This window comes from Phalaenopsis equestris, unplaced genomic scaffold, assembly GCF_001263595.1.
Source record: "Phalaenopsis equestris unplaced genomic scaffold, ASM126359v1 Scaffold000149, whole genome shotgun sequence".
Lineage (NCBI taxonomy): Eukaryota > Viridiplantae > Streptophyta > Magnoliopsida > Asparagales > Orchidaceae > Phalaenopsis > Phalaenopsis equestris.
The window spans coordinates 158,923-177,355 of NW_018164591.1; the positions used below are offsets into that span (position 1 = coordinate 158,923).

Here is an 18,433-nt window from a genome sequence, read left to right on the forward strand (position 1 = left end):
AGTCGTTTTTTACTACCCTAATCACGTAGCTACAAGATGTTAATAATTGGGGCAAGATTTAAAAATTATTATTTATATTAAAACATTATTTGAATCTAATATAATAAATTTTATTCTATTTTCTTAATTAATACTTTTTAATTGATTATAAATCTTTGTAGCATTGTAGTCAATTAAGATTTTAAAAATACGACTCATCAATATCTCTCTCTCTCTCTCTCTATATATATATATAAATATATAATTGATGAGTTGTATTTTGAGCCAAAACGAGCCGAAAACAGATGAACAAGTCTGTGTTCGTGACTTCTTAACGAGCCGAACACGAGCTATTCGTGAACAATGAGGCCTTTTGACAGCCTTATGCCCGGCATATATGATTAGCGTGATATTTAGGTAATAGTAAAGTAATATTACACCACAATAACATTTTAATACGAGCACAATAACACGATAATATCATAACAATAACATCTTATCGTAAATACCTCGCCAATAACAATCAATAGTATCCATCCTCATCCCGCAATATTTTTCAATATTTTTATTGTGGATTGATAGCGACCAGGGTAGTCGGCACAGCATATACTGACATACTTTTGCTCGCCTTCCCACTGTGTTAGCAATGGCGATCCCAATCCCTCACCGGCAGCTTTTCATCGACGGAGAGTGGAAGGAGCCAAACAAAAAGAGAATTCCCGTCATTAATCCCGCCAACGAAACCGTGATCGGTTCATCACTCAAACCCTTCTCCTTTTTCTTAAACTTCTCAGATCGATAGATCAATCGGTGGATCAAAGTTCTTTTTCCTTCTGATCTCGATTATGTTTCCAGGGGATATACCTGCGGCGACTGCCGAGGATGTCGAGCTTGCAGTTGAGGCCGCTCGCCGGGCTTTCTACAGAAACGGTGGTCGGGAATGGGCGCGAGCATCCGGAGCTACTCGCGCGAAATATCTCCGTTCCATCGCCTCCAAGGTATAGTATGTCTCTTATTTTTTTGTTTATTAGATTAGGGTTTGAAATCTTTCTCTTATGAATTGTGAATATACAATGACACGGCTTGGGCAGGCGCTTAGGATGCACCAATGAAATGTTAGAAAGAATTCATGTGAGGATATGGAAGTAAAAAAATGGCAGATCAATGGTGAAATGGATTATTGTTCTACTAAAGTAATGTAAAATAGAGTTAGCAGTTTACATTGTTCTTAATAAGAATGAGGATTTATAAAGCTGAACCCAAATAATTGCGAGCAGTCAACTGGTGACTATTATCATGATATTTTTTTTTATCAGCAAAATTTAAGGTCTGATGAAATGGATTACTTGCAATTTGTGCTCTGCCTGTCGTATACATTACCGAGTAACAAACTAAATGTGTTGATTCATTTATTTGATATAACATCGGCCAAAGATCGGCCTTCTTGAAAATGTTCTGTTTCCATTTTTTTAGTTTGTTATTGATTGGTCGCTACCTAAAGTTGGTTTATGGGTTCAGGAATTTATCTAAGACAGGCAGCTAAATATGCTTATTATTATTTTTCAGTTCACTAAAGAATATTACTTGATGTTTCATGGTGTAAATGTAGGAATATAAAGCTCGTTACCCAGCCTGTGTTTTTCTGTCTATTTGATTACATAGGTGCACCTGCACTTTATTGTTGTCCAAATTTACTGTAAACATGACCTACTAAAGAAGTACTTGTCCAATATCTTGGGCATTAAATTGGATCCAGTTCATTCCACCATTTTTCTGATCTTACTTTGGGATTCACTGTTATTTTTGAACTTCTTGTTGCAGATTAGAGAGAGGACTTCTGAATTGGCTAAACTTGAGGCCATAGATAGTGGCAAGCCATTGGATGAAACAGCGTGGGATTTGGTGAGTCCACTAATTTTCATGGCTTTGTCTGAATTTCTTATAATGTATAACTGACTTATTTTCCCCTTCTATCCTCCAGGATGATGTTGCTTCCTGTTTTGAGTACTATGCAGATCTTGCAGAATCCTTAGATGAAAAGCAAAGAGCCCCTGTTTCTGTTCCGCTGAAAACATTTAAGTCATATGTTATCAAAGAACCCATAGGAGTTGTTGGATTGATTACACCCTGGTATACTGATTGATCCTTGGACCAATCTCTCAATTGAGTTTTCTTGTTCTAGATAGATTTCTGAATTTAGGTTTTGCTCCACTGAACACCAAGACGAAGCGCTGTTTTAGGAATGATTGGCTTAAAAACAGCACCATGGTCTATTTTTTCTGGTGCTTAAATGAACTTTGGACTTCGTTCAGAGACATCTTTTAGATTGCTATGAAAGCAGCTTTGGATCAACCACTGGCAACAAACAAGAAGCAAACAACAACAGAAAAACAAACAAGAAGACAACCATAGTACATCATCATGACTGAGTAAGATAGCAGTAAGGCACCAGCACAAAGGTGGTTGGTTGTTTCAAGGCAGCAACAAGCAAGCAAGCAGTGCTAAATGCTACAGAGAGCAAGTAGTGGCATTGCCCAGTCACCAAACCTGTGGGTGAAGAAATTAAGCAGAGAGAAGTGGAAGACAATGAAAAAGCAAAGGAAGATTTTGATTTCTCTTTTCTTTCAAAATTTCAAGCCTTTAAATAGAAAACTCCTTCTAATAGAAAAGAGGAAATTATATCCATAGTAGCATTCTAGGTAGTTCAAATTTTTTGATTGACATCCTGTTGCGTCTGTGAGTCACCCACCTTGATCTTAGCAATGTGGTATGTGAATCACTATTGTGGACAATTTTCATGGGTAAATTGAACTAAATCTTTAACAAAATGATTACTTTAATGTTCCATGTAGTAATGCCCTGTCATGATTATAAACAATCTAATTGATGTCGGTCTAGATCTAATCATTTCATCTTTTTTGTGAATTATAATTTCAAGTCGGAGAAGATTGACTTTTCAACACCCAACTATATCAATTTGTTGCCTATCAACTAATCTCTTAGGAAGTTCCTAGGATATTTTAGATATATTTTTTAGAGCGTTTTAGTTCACGGTACTTCAAAATTTTCATCTTTAGAGGATTCCTGCAAATATCCAAATCATACATTTGGCTGACTAGGTTTAACTTGATTCTATAAAATAATGTGCTTTTGAGCTTGCAATAAATAACGGACTTTTTTTTCCCCGTTTTTTGCTTGAGTTGTGAAGAAAAACGTGCGAGGGAATACACACTTAATTCTTTTTACCAATCTTCAACCGTAAAACTACATATATAGGGAAATTGCTTTCTCCTAATTTACATTATTACCAAATATATTAGCCCATGAAAATAAAACAATTCTGAAATAAACATAAATAGCAAGAAAATAAAACTAACCAAGGAATTTCCCAAAGTGTCTCCAATTAATCCATCCATGACCCCTTGGATGGTCAGCCTGGGCCCACTATTCAAAGGAGGCCTATCCTTCTAGATTTCCACACTTTTCCTTAAGTTGGGTCGTAGATATTGTAGAGACCAAGCTTGGTATTAACTTTGAGATGCTACTTAAAAGAGGATTTAGTTTTTGTTGTGTGGAGATTTTAGATTCTTGTGTGGAGTCCTTTTTCCTTTTGTGGGCTGTATCTGAGGGGGTGGTGGTGCTCCGGTTATATCCTACTCTGAGGTGGTGGTTGTATGTTCTCTTTTTGAACTTAAAATCCTTTTTTTGGTTCAATATTACATTTAGATCCCTCAAGGAGATAAAGCAAATTTGGAAGTTTTTGTACAGTTTGAGGATGTTGGTTGGATCATTGAATCAATCTTTATTTCATATTATAGTTCCATTTTCTTTTTTGAATTTTAGATCATCATTATTCATTAGAATTGTCTTACTTTGTCTGGAATTAATGTTTCATGCTCCTAGGGAGTTTGTTCTATGGTCTATGGTTTTTTTGGTTTCATCTATAAGAACCTTGATTGGGATTTGGCAACTTTTACAATCTCATTTTTTCCAATTTAGGAACTATCCACTGTTAATGGCAACATGGAAGGTCGCTCCTGCCTTGGCAGCTGGGTGTACTGCTGTGCTAAAGCCATCCGAATTGGCTTCTGTGTATGTTTGAAATTTGAAATGTTATAATTCAGTTTCTAATATTATTAAGTTTTTTTTGCTCACGAAGTTGTTCTTTTTAATACTAGGACATGTTTGGAGCTTGGTGAAGTGTGCAAAGAAGTTAAACTTCCTCCTGGTGTCCTAAACATTATAACTGGATTAGGATCTGAGGCTGGTGCACCCTTGGCATCCAATCCTCTTGTAGACAAAGTTGGGTATTACCTGGATCATTTTTTTTTCAAATTGTATTTTAAAAACCAATAATTCATACTGAAAAATGGTTTTATGAAAATGTATCATTAGCAGATTTATTATAGGTATTTAATTTCCAAATCTGTAAAATTATGCTAAAAAACTCTTGAGTTATATCTTCTACTAAATTACTAACGAGTTATTTCTATTTTATCTACTGTTGTGACGTCCAATCTCTGGATATTTCAGCATGTTAGCTTCATAGAGAACTATATATAGTGCCAAGGAATGAGACCCAAATATTAAACGTTAAACCAAAGAAAATCGCTGCTAAAACCTACCGAAACTTGTATACTTCTACATGAAACTGCGGTGAATCATGAAGATTGTTTGGAAAGAAATGAATACTTGCGTTTTAAAATGGTGGTGTTTTTTTATTTTTTTTTATTTGTGATGTGTTGTTTCAGTGATAGATATGGTTATGAAAGGCACTTTATTAATGTACTTCTGAATTGTACCTAGAGATGTGAGTTCACATTTATAGCTCTAACATAACATCTTATTTTCTTTCTCTTTCTCACGCTCACACACACACATTGTATTTTTAAAGTAGGAGATTTTCTTCACAAGTTTCTTTATATTGCATTTTGTCAGTAGTTATGCATTAAGTCACCTTATGCTGTCAATGTTTAGTCGCGTGCTTTTGAAGCGAAGCACCACGACTGAGTTTTGACTCCTCAGTTCATCATGGTGCCCTTAAACACATGCTTTTTTTTTGCGTTTCCTATTAGGATTAAAGGGTTGCTGGCCTGACTTAATCAATCATTTTGACTTCTAATTCATAACGCCATAAATGGAGGACAATACTTTTGGAATTTTTATAACCGTAAATTATTTTTCGTCCTCTATGTTGATGGCGACTGAACCTTTTTAGTGTCCAACAAAGCTTTCAATATCAGAATCCCTACCCCCAATTAACACCATTCCTATTGATGATTTATCTTCTTGTTTGCATGATATGTTATGTATCTGACTCCTTCGATGGATGCATTACATGAATATTTGTTAATTCCCAATTTTCCCTTGAACTCTCTTTTGTCAAAATTTTGAGATCGTCTCATCTCACACGTGACATTTATTCGTTGTTGGAGGTTGCCACATCCCATGGATTATACATTATCAGGCTTAAGAGTATGTGGGGCAGCTGCTGTTTTTTGAAGAAGCACTTCTAGAGCTGTTTCATGGGGAAGCTGCTATTAGAAAGCTATTGATGGTTTATCAGTCTATATGTTTAGATGATCTGCGGTACTGCAGTTGTTTTTGAGAAAAAAAAATTATAATTCTCTTATAGGTATATGTTATTTATATTGTTGCAGTTTCTGTAATAATTATAATTGACTAACAAATAAATTAAGCAGTTCAAAAAGATGTTAGGAGTCCAATTCACAAACTACATCAAGTTTAACACATCACTTAATATATAACTACACAATAATAAAGGTTATTACAACAACAAGTAATGTTATTATGCCATTATCCTTCATATCCAAACGATCAAGTTTTCAGGGGAATTTTCTTTCGAAAGTTTCTCTCTATGCTTGATCACTATTTGAAATAAAATCTTCACTATCATCAACCCATGGAAAATATCTGCAATCGTCACTTTATCTACTTATGGGACAATAATAAAATCACCTCTTATAGTTGCCTTCTTAATGTATACTTAGAACATTGTATTCCGCAGTTGCAGTATAAAACTCTTGATGCGTTTGAAAGCCCCAAAAAATGTTTTTTATAGGAATGTAATATTTAATACTTAATCGAGAAATTAAACTATATGTGCGATATAACAAATTAAAAAAATTAAGAGTTCATAATCAACATAAATAAATACATATAAGGAGTAGTCAACTCTAAAATTCTAACCTTAAAAAATTTAAGACTAAAAGCATGGAAGAGAAAATATATATCAACCAACAACTCTGAATACATCTCAACAAATATTTGACACTTTCACTAAAGCATCTGTGATTTCTTGCCTCAGTTGGATCATCTCTTGAATATACTTTCCATCGGGTGTGTCAAAGTCATTAACTTCAAAAATTTTTCTCTAGCAATGATTATCCTATACAATTTTTGAATGCTTCAACAAGTATGCATGTAGGATCTTCATGTAAGACTTTGAAATCCACATTATATCGAGATGGATGCATGCATATAAAATTATATAACATTGTCGTTGCCACAACTATCTTTATTTGTTTTTTGATATAATATATCAACATATATCAAAATATGACTCATTTCGTTTATTGTACACCAAATGCTCTTAATAACACTCCATTGAGTGTCTCTTTTTAAATAATTCATTTTTTTTCTAACAACTTGGCTGCTCTGTTCAAAATCAGGAATGTGATATTTCGTATTGGGAAAGAGCTTTAAGAAACCTCATTGCATTAAAATATTCAAAATCATGATGCAATATTTTTCTAGATAATAACATTTTTAGTACATCACTTCAAATTTAATTTTTCATTTTAGACCATTAATATACTAACTGGGAAGGGGTATTTGAAATTTGTACTCTTTTCCGAGTTGCAAATTTGAATATGCGATTATCATGAGCACTCTCTTTCCATGTCGCCATTAAGAAGGTAAATCACATGTTAAAGTCACATACTGCTAGGATATTCCCTGTTGGTGATTCACAATGTCCGATCCATGCAATCTTATCGTTATTTCCAACACATGCATTCATAAATTTGAAGATGCGACTATCATGAGCACTCTCTTCCCATCTCGCAATTAAAAAGTTAAAACGCATGTTGAAGTCACATACTGTTAGGATATTATATGTTGGAGATTCACAATGTCTGATATATGCGATCTTACCATTGTTTCCAACATGTGCATTAACATTTGTTCCATCAAATACTCATATACAATTATGTTTGAAATATTTATGAGGATAATTAATTTTCTTGGTAAAACATGCATGCAAATTAAATAGATAATATAATGAGTACCTTGAAGAATGACATGTATATGATATCATTACGAATTTTTTGGTGTATGCCAAAAAGTGAGAGCTATATGTTTGACAATGTTGATTGATATTCGAACCAACAAATCAAACCCAATATTGAAATACCTGCTGATAGTCTCAGTCGAGTTTTGAAATTGTTCGGAACTAACACGTATCGACTCATTATGTAAAATTGTATATAAAGTGATGACCAATATTTTGTTAGGTGTAAATTTGGGCAATCCATCGAAACCATAATAATTTTGGAATTCATCCGGTAAATCGCATAATTTTTTTTAACATTTAGAACTTGTTATGAATTATATCTCAATGATTTTTGAGGAGCTCATCAATCCCTTTGTCACCCACACATGAGATAGACATGAACGGTGTCTTATACAAATTTGTTTGGTAGTATTCATTGATGAGACATACTGTAGTTGCCAAGATTTTTGTTCGTGTACTGTCTCTATCATTTCGTTTTCATTTGATAGATTCGACCATTTTATGCATGTCAAAATAGAAAACAAATCATCAAATAGATAATAAGTGAACAACTAGAATTTAAAATCATAGTTCAAATGATATGGAAATATGAAGAATTTATATTACATTTTCTATTTACCAAAGGTTTTTCTCTCTACCACTCGGATGCATCTATCGTTTTCTTAATAGGAACCCAACCTAATTCAGTTGCTTCTCGCCTTAACTCTTTATGCAATTTTTAATCTTTTTTTAGTTGATCTCATTTATTGTTCAACTTATTTTATCATACATTATTCCCGTTTTTTCACAAAAAAATTTGTATATATTTTTGCAAACATCTTTATTGAAATGTGTTTTTGCTTTGTTGTCAAACTTGATCTCTTTTAAGTATGAATCACAAAAAATAATCTTTACCTTCCTCTCTCAAGTGGCCGATATACCACATTTCTTTTATTCTCCTATTTGGTGTATTAGGATTATAAAAACTCTAAAAAAGAACAAATTAGGCTTATAATTAAGAATTAATAAAAAAAGTTTATATAAACTTAAAACGAACAAGCAACCGAAGTAGAGCTCAGTGAGATCATTTTGTCAAAGATTGCTCCATCCAGGATCACTATTTGCATTCGATTGTCATATAGGTATAGAAATATGGGCTATATGAGTAGGTAGTATTGTGGATGAGTGTGTCGTGTGGGCTATATGACCAAGTAGTGTCTTTAGTATCATATCACACCTCTGTACTTACATTGCCACCATTCTTAGGTATTTACAAATCTCCCACCTAAACTTTCATCTTTACGCACATACTACTGAAATCATTAATAAAAAGTATAATAATTAAATTGCCTAAAGTGAAATACACATTATCATCCTTATACAAGGTCTCATTTATGTAGACTTTAAGTGATAAGTGTTAGACATGTAAATTCATAAGAATTGAGTCCTACGTAAATTAATATTCCGAATATATGTTAAACTACCATCAACCCATCTAAAGACTACTACTTTAACCACAACCACAATAATCCTACTGAATCCAGGTGCACACAGTTCTTATATATTTACGAATCTCACACCTAAACTCTCTTTGTCATACACATAAATTCAGATCATGGAATGTTGGCAATACTAAAACCTTTAACCTAAACTAGAGCAGTCCCAACGAAACTATAACAAGCCCACAAAATTGTTGATGTGAGGCAATTTTTGAATATGAACTAGAAATCAAAAAGTTGTAAAACCACTCAGTTCTTGTGCATTTACATACATAGCACAAAACTCTTATGTATTCACATATCTTTAATATCACAACATACACCTTGATACATACCACACAATTCTTAGGAATTTATAAATCTCACACCTTAACTTTCATCTTTATGCACAAATCTTACATCTAAACCCCACAATATTTTGAAGCAAGTATGAACGTGAAATTGCCAAAGTTGAAATATGCTATCAACCAAAACTAGAGGCACTCCCGCTAAAATCATAACAAGCCCACAAAATTTCAAAAAAAAAAAATCTATAAAAAAAATTTGAAGCACATTGCTTTGCATGCGTTCAATACAACCATGCAGACAAATAGCTTTGAGCATAGATGATCACATTCTGAAATCCGGTGAAGTGAACGAAAAGCCACATATCACATAAACCCTATACACATAATATTCCAACAATGCATGTATAAAGAATTATAGAGATACATACAGAAGAATTAAAGGCAACAACACAGATGGGAAATAATTTCTTCTAGCGATAGGGAAGGAAACCCTAAACAACGAAGATCGAATAGGTAGGGGAGATAAATCGGGGATAATGTGAGTAATTACTCAATTGAGTGAGTGCAGCGAGGTAAATTTAAACTCAAGTCGCGTATTCGTCGCAATATTGAGCTTCTCCATGCTTTTCTGGAAATCGTGGTTCCGACAACGCAATTTTCCCAAAAGCTGTGCAAGCGACGCTCACCAAACGCACCCTTAGGTGCTTTCCAAAATGGAAGCAGCGAAAAAGCTGCCCCAAACAGGCCTTAATCATGTGCTTGATGACTCTTGCTTTTCCTTAACTTTTTCCATTATGATATTTTATTCCACTTGCCTTTTAGTTTTTCTGGAGAGATGCAATGATGAAGAAGATGATCAAATAGCTTTGCTTGAGTTTTTCATCTCTTGTGGGATTTTCATTAGTTATTGCATGTTTTGAGATCTGCAATGATAAATAGCATCTTATATGTGTAATGTGTGGACACTTGCTGTTTGTCTTACAGTTGCATGGTTTTCAACGAGTTATAAGTGCGTGTGATGAATTTTATGGATCTTTTCTACATTGTTAACTATATCATCTTATCATTTTATGTGGCTCAATGTGTGCGCTGATACTTTTATCCAGGGATGCTTTTCCAAATTATATTCTGTCCAAAATTTGATAATGAACTTGAAAAATCAACGTTGAATTACTTGGCCATGAAATTAATGTTGATTTATGTAGTACAGTGCAAGTTACTATTTCCTTTAGTTCATTGTTATCCTAATGAGTGTTTTTCCTTTTTGAAAATAACTTTTTTGAGCGTTTTGATTGCATAACGTTTTAATGGTGTTAATTCTTTCTATAGCCCATTAGCTACTTATGGTTATATCTAATCATCTTCATCCATATATTTTTTTATTGTGAAGTATTCTGAGTTTGTGAGGTATAGACCACACTTTTCGTTTTAGTGTATTTTCTTGAAAGCACTTCATTTACATACCTCAAGCTACAATTCACCTGCACGTTGATAACGACCATAAAAACTAATTATAACTCTCATTATAGTTAGTACTACTTGTAGATGGATATTAACTTATGAAATAAAAAATGAAGTATTTTCAAATAATGTCGCACACAGCTCACCTAACCAAATTAAATGGTAAAAGTAATGGAGCCATTATAGTTGGGACCTTTGTGAGACTTCAACTTGAGGGACCCTAGTGAAAATGTTTCAAAGCATTTACCAACATGAGGCATAGTTTATAATTTATGGACCTTAGAATAATTATCCTTTTTTATTCCCTTTGTGTGAATTATTTGAATAATTTAGTCTTTTGGTTTCTTATAGCTTCTAGTTATGCAATTCTGATGATTTGCATTAATTTTTCTATTTCCTTCTTTAATTTTTTGATTCAAATTCCTTGAAATTTGAATTTTACTTTGGAATGTGGCTTTAAATTTAGGTATGTCCCCGACCTTCTTTAATTTTAATTGTTGCCTCTAAATTTATAATCTTGTTAGATTTAATTTAACTCATTTACATGTGTTCATGTTTTAATATTGCCATTGCATTTTTCTTATATTCTTTGAAATTTGTTAACCTGCTGTGGTTTATATTTAGCTTTAAATTGTGTTCAGAACGCATCGTAGTGTACCTTCGGTAAATAATTTGAGTGCTTTACATGACAGAATCAAGACCTTGTTTTATGCTATGTGCATTGAAGCCAAAAGTACCCTTTGTGTTCCCCTTTGTACTTTGTGCTTTGAAAACAGTGGGTTTTATTTACTATATAATACAAATCTTTTTCTTTTTAAGTCATATGATTTAATATTTTGTTGTCAGTGTGAAAATTTGTTACCATTCCGCATGCTGTTAATCCAATTTTTTGTTCTTTTTTTGCCAATTTAAACGCGTAGATTGCATTTACTGGAAGTACAGAAACAGGTAGAAAGATTATGACTGCTGCTGCACAGTTGACAAAGGTATTTTTTGTCTGTTTACCCAAATCTGTGCTCTCTCTTCTTTGTTGTAATACTTTTGTGATTTGCCTTTTTTTCCTTTGTTAGCCGATTTCTTTGGAACTTGGCGGTAAAAGTCCACTACTTGTGTTTGACGATGTGGAAATTGAGAAAGGTTTGTGCCTCCTATATCACTTATGCTAGTTGGCAGGTAATACATAGAATTTTATTCTTCCAGACTACTATGTTTAAGCCGTTGTAGATGACGTTTCCTGTACAGGAAATAACATTCTATACACTTTCTAAAGAGCGTTGTTAAGGTAGACACAGCGAATGTTTTTGAGGGCATGTTACTCAACATATTTAATATGCTAAAATTTTTTATTGCTTAGTCGAAATACTATCGCAGCTGATCTCCTTTATAAAGATAAGAGCTGGTTTTAAGTCCTCTTTTTAATGCAGCTGTTGAATGGACAATTTTTGGTTGCTTTTGGACAAACGGTCAAATATGTAGTGCTACCTCTCGTCTTCTTTTGCAGGTATTTATTTGTAAAATACCTCTTTCTTGGCAAGATTATCAAGTATATTTGATGTTGACAGCCTATGTAATTTTTCAGGTTCATTTTCCATTTTTTTTCTTCCTTAGCACCTAACGTTACTTGTATTGGATAATAGATTCATGATTTACTTTGTAGGAGCATTTAATGTTACTATTTCATTTTGTTTTACCAGTATTCCTTTTAGTTTAATTAGTTGTTAGTTTTCATGCACAGATTAAGGTTCTTCATGAAACTCGTCTGGTTTCTGCTAGGGGACTAGAACTGATGTAGGCAGGAAGAATTTATTGTGCTGGCAAATGTTGGTTTTACATTAATAATGATTGTGCGTTCAGTTGGTTCCATCGCCTAATATCTAAATTAATCACACTAAATAATCAATAGTGTAAACCAAACTAATTGAGCAAGCTGGTGAATCTTAAACTAAATGATTTAAAATATTATTAGGTGAATATCTTAGCTCTTCAGTACTTATTCAGTCAGTTTAATTTTGTTTTCATCTCTGGGTTGCTTTGTTTTTAACATTAGGTGCATTTAATATGGTAATTCTCTTTGATTCAGAATCAGTTCTCAATCCAATTGTAACTGATGACCTAGTTAACTTTAGCCATTCTAGTGTCAGTGAACGAGCTCACCTTAACCCCACTTAACTAAAAAATCCCACTTTTTCTTATCTTGGTATAGGCTTTGTAATATCTTTAAGATATATACTAGCACACCATTGTCATTGATGCTACACAAATATTATTGTCACTTCAAGTATCAACATTTTTCTTGGATCCGATTACATGAGCTTTGGTTGCTCGTGATCGAATACAAAAATGACTTTAATGTATCTCTATGTATAATTTGAATAGGTTCAAGATTGTTTTCCATCTGAAGTTTGTGTTAAATAATTTGCACAAATTTAGAACACATTCGTAAGATTTCCAATATCTTGCTTTTGTATTCTAATATCCTTACTTGCCATTCGTGATGTTCATAATTTTTATTTGAGCTATAGTTTACACAGAAAATAACGATATATTACAGCTGACCTTCCAAAGCTCTTTCGTTTAAATTATCTGAAAGTGTAGAATATCTAATATTTGCACCGCTTTAGGATGGTAAAGACTCCGATCTGTTATCAACTCTAGCTTTTCTAGCATTGATTCTTGTATTATATCACTCTCATGATATAATACAAGATTCAAAATTATATCCTTTACCACTCCAATATCTTGGTTGTGTATTCTAATATCCTTACTTGCCATTCTCGATGTTCATCATAATTTTTATTTGAGCTATAGTTTACACAGAAAATAACGATATATTACAGCTGACCTTCCAAAGCTCTTTCGTTTAAATTATCTGAAAGTGTAGAATATCTAATATTTGCACCGCTTTAGGATGGTAAAGACTCGATCTGTTATCAACTCTAGCTTTTCTAGCGTTGAATCTTGTATTATATCACCCTCATGATACCCTCTCTTTGCTACTCACATGCTACAAAAAACCTAATAATTTGACCTCCCATCGCTATGTTGTTCAGCCATGACTATTTTTTTTTTTGTGGTGACAATCAATTTATGTTTACTTTTTTGATAGAAATATGCTAACATAAAACTATTTTCTATTCAATTCTATACTTCATACTCAAAATTTCATGGTTAGAACACATTATTCTTATGTTCCCCTAACTATTTTGAAATTCATTAATAACCTAATTTTCATGTGAAATTTTAATGTCTTACCTAGTTTTTGTGTCTTGCTAGATCTAGCTCTTATTTGTTATATGCTGTACTTCTTAAAAGTTTGACATGTTATAAATTTGATTTTGTGAGAAAAGCATAATGAAAAGCGATATACTACACATGCATCTTTTTCATCGCTTCACTATCATGGGCGACACTCCTTGCGAATGAACCTTTTTTGGCTGTGATAATAACTATGCTCATATTTTCTAGCAAATAACACAACACAGCTTTACAAAATTAAATGCTTAATCACGAGCAGATCCAAGGCGGGGTTCAAGGGCCACGGACCCCTTTCTTTTTTTGGGTTCTGTCTCATTATAGCGAGGGCTGTGAGTTTAGCTCGAAGATCATTAATTGCTCCAAAATGGATTCAAGTTTTGTCTTAGATCCATCCCAAATTTTGACCTTGATCAAGTGTGATACTTGAAGATTTTTGTGTTAGTTTTATCTTTTTGTACATTTATTAGGTTTGCAAGTCTCGTGAAATTCTTTCTCATTTTCTTTTTCTTCCTTTACATCTGTTATTGATTTAAAGCATGATTGTGTTTAGTTAGATTTGCTATAATTTTGATTTCTATTGAGAGCAAGAATTTCTACCATGTGTGTGGCATTTCTGATCCTTATTAACCTTTTCAATTTCTAGTGGAGTGCTATTGATCTTTTTATCTTAATTGATTTGATAATATTTTTTTTGTTTTGCAATCAATGCTGTTTTTTCTTAATAGCTTCTGTCGATTTCTGTATGTTTATTGCAGAAGTGTTTTGCACATATGTTAAATTAGAGATTCTAGAGTCCCGCTTCACTCATTCTTACGTGTTTATTTGTAAGGCATAAATGTCGAAACAATCGAAACACATACATGGTATGATGATGACATAGTGACACATTAAGTCTGGAAAAAGAGATGATACGTTTATGCTAGAGCATTTTTTTATATGTAAATATTTAAATGATTACTAAACTAATACAATTTAATCAAAAGTTGTGTTATTAACTTGCATCAAACCAAATCTATGATATCTACTAGAGTTATGAAGCTCAAGAAATATGTTATATTAGAAGAAACAATAGAAATGAAAATAGATGTTGGATTTGAAGGTTAAAGCAGCATGATTTGTGTTGAATTAGTATTAAAAATGTGCCCAAGCCATGTTTAGGAGTGCTAAATTGTATCCATTTTTTTCCTAAAAAAGGGCAGTCATGATGGCGTATTTGACTAAGAAACTGTTTCCTCCGTTTATTTTTTTTACAACACTTCCAAAAATATGATCTAAAAGACCATTTCAGTCATTCTTCAAGTAGAACATTAGGATGAATATGTTGTTTTACTATAATGAATCCCAACATTAGGATGCATGTTTGCCAATTTTCTTCAAATTCATCCTCATAAAATTAAAAGAATGATAGACTTGAAATTAATAATAGATTTCAATACTTTTTTTTTTCCTCTCTTTCAGTTGCTTTGCAAGATCTTATGATGTTTTTTCTATTTTCTTATTCTTATTAATTTTTGTTGTTAGCAACAAATTGTGCTCTTAGTTATCAGTCAGCTCAACCTATGTGATAGTACACAAGTTGACTGGAATATATACGTTTTAAATAAAGCATGACGCTTTCTATAAAGACGATTTTTCATCCGGTAAGTGTGCAGTGAAATAAAATTCTGAATTTTTGATAAAGATTTTTCATCCGGTAAGTGTGCAGTGAAATAAAATTGTGAATTTTTGATAAAGCTTCTTCTTATTTAATTATACTAAATTTTGTGTGTTGATTATTTTCTGCAGTTATAATTGAAGCTCTGTGACTCTTAATGCTTTATTTACTTATTCACATTGCCTCAACAATGGTCATTTTAAAATGCTCTTAGTATAATTTCTGTCAAGTTCGCTATTTTGTTCTGTTGCAGGAAAGCTTTGCAAAAGAGTTTCTAGAGAGACTTGTTGCTTGGGTAAAAAACATTAAAGTCTCAGATCCACTAGAAGAAGGTTGCAGACTTGGCCCTGTTGTTAGTGAAGGGCAGGTATGGTATTTCCTCTGATGGAATTGTAAAGAGTGAAACTAACTTGAGTCATTTTTCATTTTTAGGATGCCATCCTTCTATTTTATTTTCAAGAACATTATACATGATTGTTATGACAGCCAATTAGTAATTGTGAAGTTATGACCATTTACATATGTTTTTAAATTTCATGCTGATACCATTATGGGAATCTTATCTCCAGTCCATCAAAATGTGGGGCGACAGCTCTCATAAATAACTGTTCATATTCCCAATGATTTTGATTTTATGACAGTATGAGAAGATGAAGAAATTCATTTCAACGGCTAGAAGTGAAGGTGCAACTATACTATCTGGTGGTAGCCGTCCAAAGGTTGGTTTTGTCACTCTTCAAAGGCACTAGTTCTATGTTTTTGTGCAGCAAAACTGACCTTCCAATTGGCAGCACCTAGAGAAAGGATATTTCATTGAACCAACAATTATAAGTGATGTAAGTACCTCCATGCAAATTTGGAGGGAGGAGGTTTTTGGGCCAGTCCTGTGTGTAAAAACATTTAGAACAGAAGAAGAGGCCATAGAACTTGCAAATGATAGCCAGTGAGATACTTGTTTTATTGTCTTCTCAAATATTATTGAAAATTTTCAGACCTTTTCTGTATTGATTTTTATTTTCGTTTCCTCTCTTGTTAACTCAGATATGGTTTAGCTGGTGCTGTGATATCGAAGGATCTCGAGCGGTGTAATCGCATTAGTGAGGTAACTCATGTTCAATCATTTCTTGCATTCATGCACTTAATGCAGCAACTGGATTAAAATGGAAGAAATATTACATCAGTACTACGCACGTTATTTTTAAGTGCGTAGCCAATCAAAACACGCCACGACATCTCGCGCGGCGGAGTAAGAAAAACGGCGCAGTAACACGGAGAATATTCCCTCCTGTGTTATTCATGTGTTATTGCGCGTTATTCATGTGTTATTGCATGTTATTCATGTGTTATTGATGTGTTATTGTGTTATTATAACACCAAGAATATTCTCAGGATACAATAATACATGAACGTGTTATTCATGTGTTATTGTGTGTTATTCATGTGTTATTGTATCCTGGGAATATTCCTGGTGTTATAATAACACAATAACACATGAATAACACATGAATAACACACAATAACACATGAATAACACGGGGGAGAATATTCCCCGTGTTACTGCGTCGTTTTTTTTTCTGCGTCGCGCGGGGTATCGTGGCGTGATTTCATTGGGTACGCACGTTACTCTACGTGCGTAGTACTGATGTAATATTTTTTCATTAAAATGAGCTTTATGCTTTAGCTACTATTGTAAAGAAATAATGGGTACTAGCAATGGTCTAACTGATGCCAGCATAAGGGAATCCCTCATTTGTTTTTTTTTATATATTTTTTTAAAACCTCTATTTATGTTTTTATGGTAGGAAATGTGCATTAAGAAAAAAAAAAGTAAATAAATAAATAAGGGTTTTGTTTTCATTAAAAAGCAAGATAGCTATTTTCATGTTGATAGAAAGAACATCTCACTATGAACAAATGGTGATTTGGAGTGAAATACAGCTTTTCGTGCATAGATTTAAAGCACTTTTGTGCCACGAATGTGAATTTCCCAAACTGGATGGGGGAAACTGGATTTCCTAAATTTTCCTTGTAGCCAAACAGCCTCTGGAGATGATTAACAAAATCACTTTCAATTAATCTGCAGGGAATTCAAGCTGGGATCATATGGATAAACTGTTCGCAGCCGTGCTTCTGCCAAGCTCCATGGGGCGGAACGAAACGCAGCGGCTTCGGTCGTGAACTTGGTGAATGGTGGGTATCTCATCAAATTGACGATAAAGCACATATTCGTTGATAAATTACATCATAAATTCCTTAAATGCATGCTTTCACAGGGGATTTGAAAATTACCTGAGCGTGAAGCAGGTGACTGAGTATGTTTCAGATGATCAATGGGGATGGTATTCCTCTCCCTCAAAGCTGTGATCTTTTGCTTTGCCATTGCTGGTAATCTGGTATTAAATCTAACTATGAGCTATTTATAAAAAAGGACCCCGCAAACTTTTTATTTATGTTCATGAACCAGCAAGCCTGAAGCTACCTCTCATGTAGTAGGTAGCCGTTGTACTTTCTATATTCAAAATAATTCGAACATATGAAATTAGTATTTAATCGTTTACTAGATTGCAGTGAGCTGAAATAAATAACATGTTTGTTAAATTTAAATATAAAAAAAAATGTTATTTTTTGTTTTTTTTTTATGTTGAAATATATCATTAAATTGAGTGAAGTTCAATCTTGCATCTTTGTAATTTTAAAGAATTGTGTATTAAACTTAGTAGTGCTATAAACAATGATGATAAATAATGTAATAACAGGATTTATCCAATAATCTGAATCATCATTCTATGAATGGAAAGTGCAAGGATGTATATTATAAATTAGGGCTGTTAACATATGTAGTTCCCTAAACATTGCTATTTACAAATCTAGCACCTTCATTCATCTGATTTTCGATTTCTAACTGGAATATCATAACTCGTGATAAAAACCACACATTTTTCATCTTTATCAAATTCTCAATGGCTTGATTGTGACATGTGTAAATATATTTGTACGGCAAAAA

At 33.1% G+C, this 18,433-nt stretch overlaps 1 protein-coding gene across 1 annotated transcript; it reads left to right on the plus strand.

Moving 5' to 3' along the window:
• The first annotated feature begins 545 nt into the window (after positions 1-545).
• On the plus strand, positions 546-17,813 carry LOC110021819 (betaine aldehyde dehydrogenase 1, chloroplastic-like). The gene is made up of 15 exons (XM_020720483.1): positions 546-731; positions 835-977; positions 1,801-1,881; positions 1,961-2,109; positions 3,979-4,071; positions 4,158-4,281; positions 11,441-11,506; positions 11,591-11,657; positions 11,945-12,021; positions 15,683-15,796; positions 16,071-16,148; positions 16,221-16,372; positions 16,471-16,531; positions 17,513-17,619; positions 17,703-17,813. The coding sequence occupies exons 1-15, from the start codon at positions 626-628 to the stop codon at positions 17,791-17,793; spliced, it is 1,509 nt and encodes a 502-aa protein (XP_020576142.1). The 5' UTR covers positions 546-625; the 3' UTR covers positions 17,794-17,813.
• Positions 17,814-18,433: the final 620 nt, after the last annotated feature.

Excerpts from the sequence above, each read along its gene's own strand:
- LOC110021819 (XM_020720483.1), top strand. The coding sequence starts at position 626 with ATGGCGATCCCAATCCCTCACCGGCAGCTTTTCATCGACGGAGAGTGG. Across the intron at positions 1,882-1,960 it reads ATGAAACAGCGTGGGATTTG|GATGATGTTGCTTCCTGTTT; the intron begins GTGAGTCCACTA and ends TCTATCCTCCAG. Across the intron at positions 16,373-16,470 it reads GAACTTGCAAATGATAGCCA|ATATGGTTTAGCTGGTGCTG; the intron begins GTGAGATACTTG and ends TTGTTAACTCAG.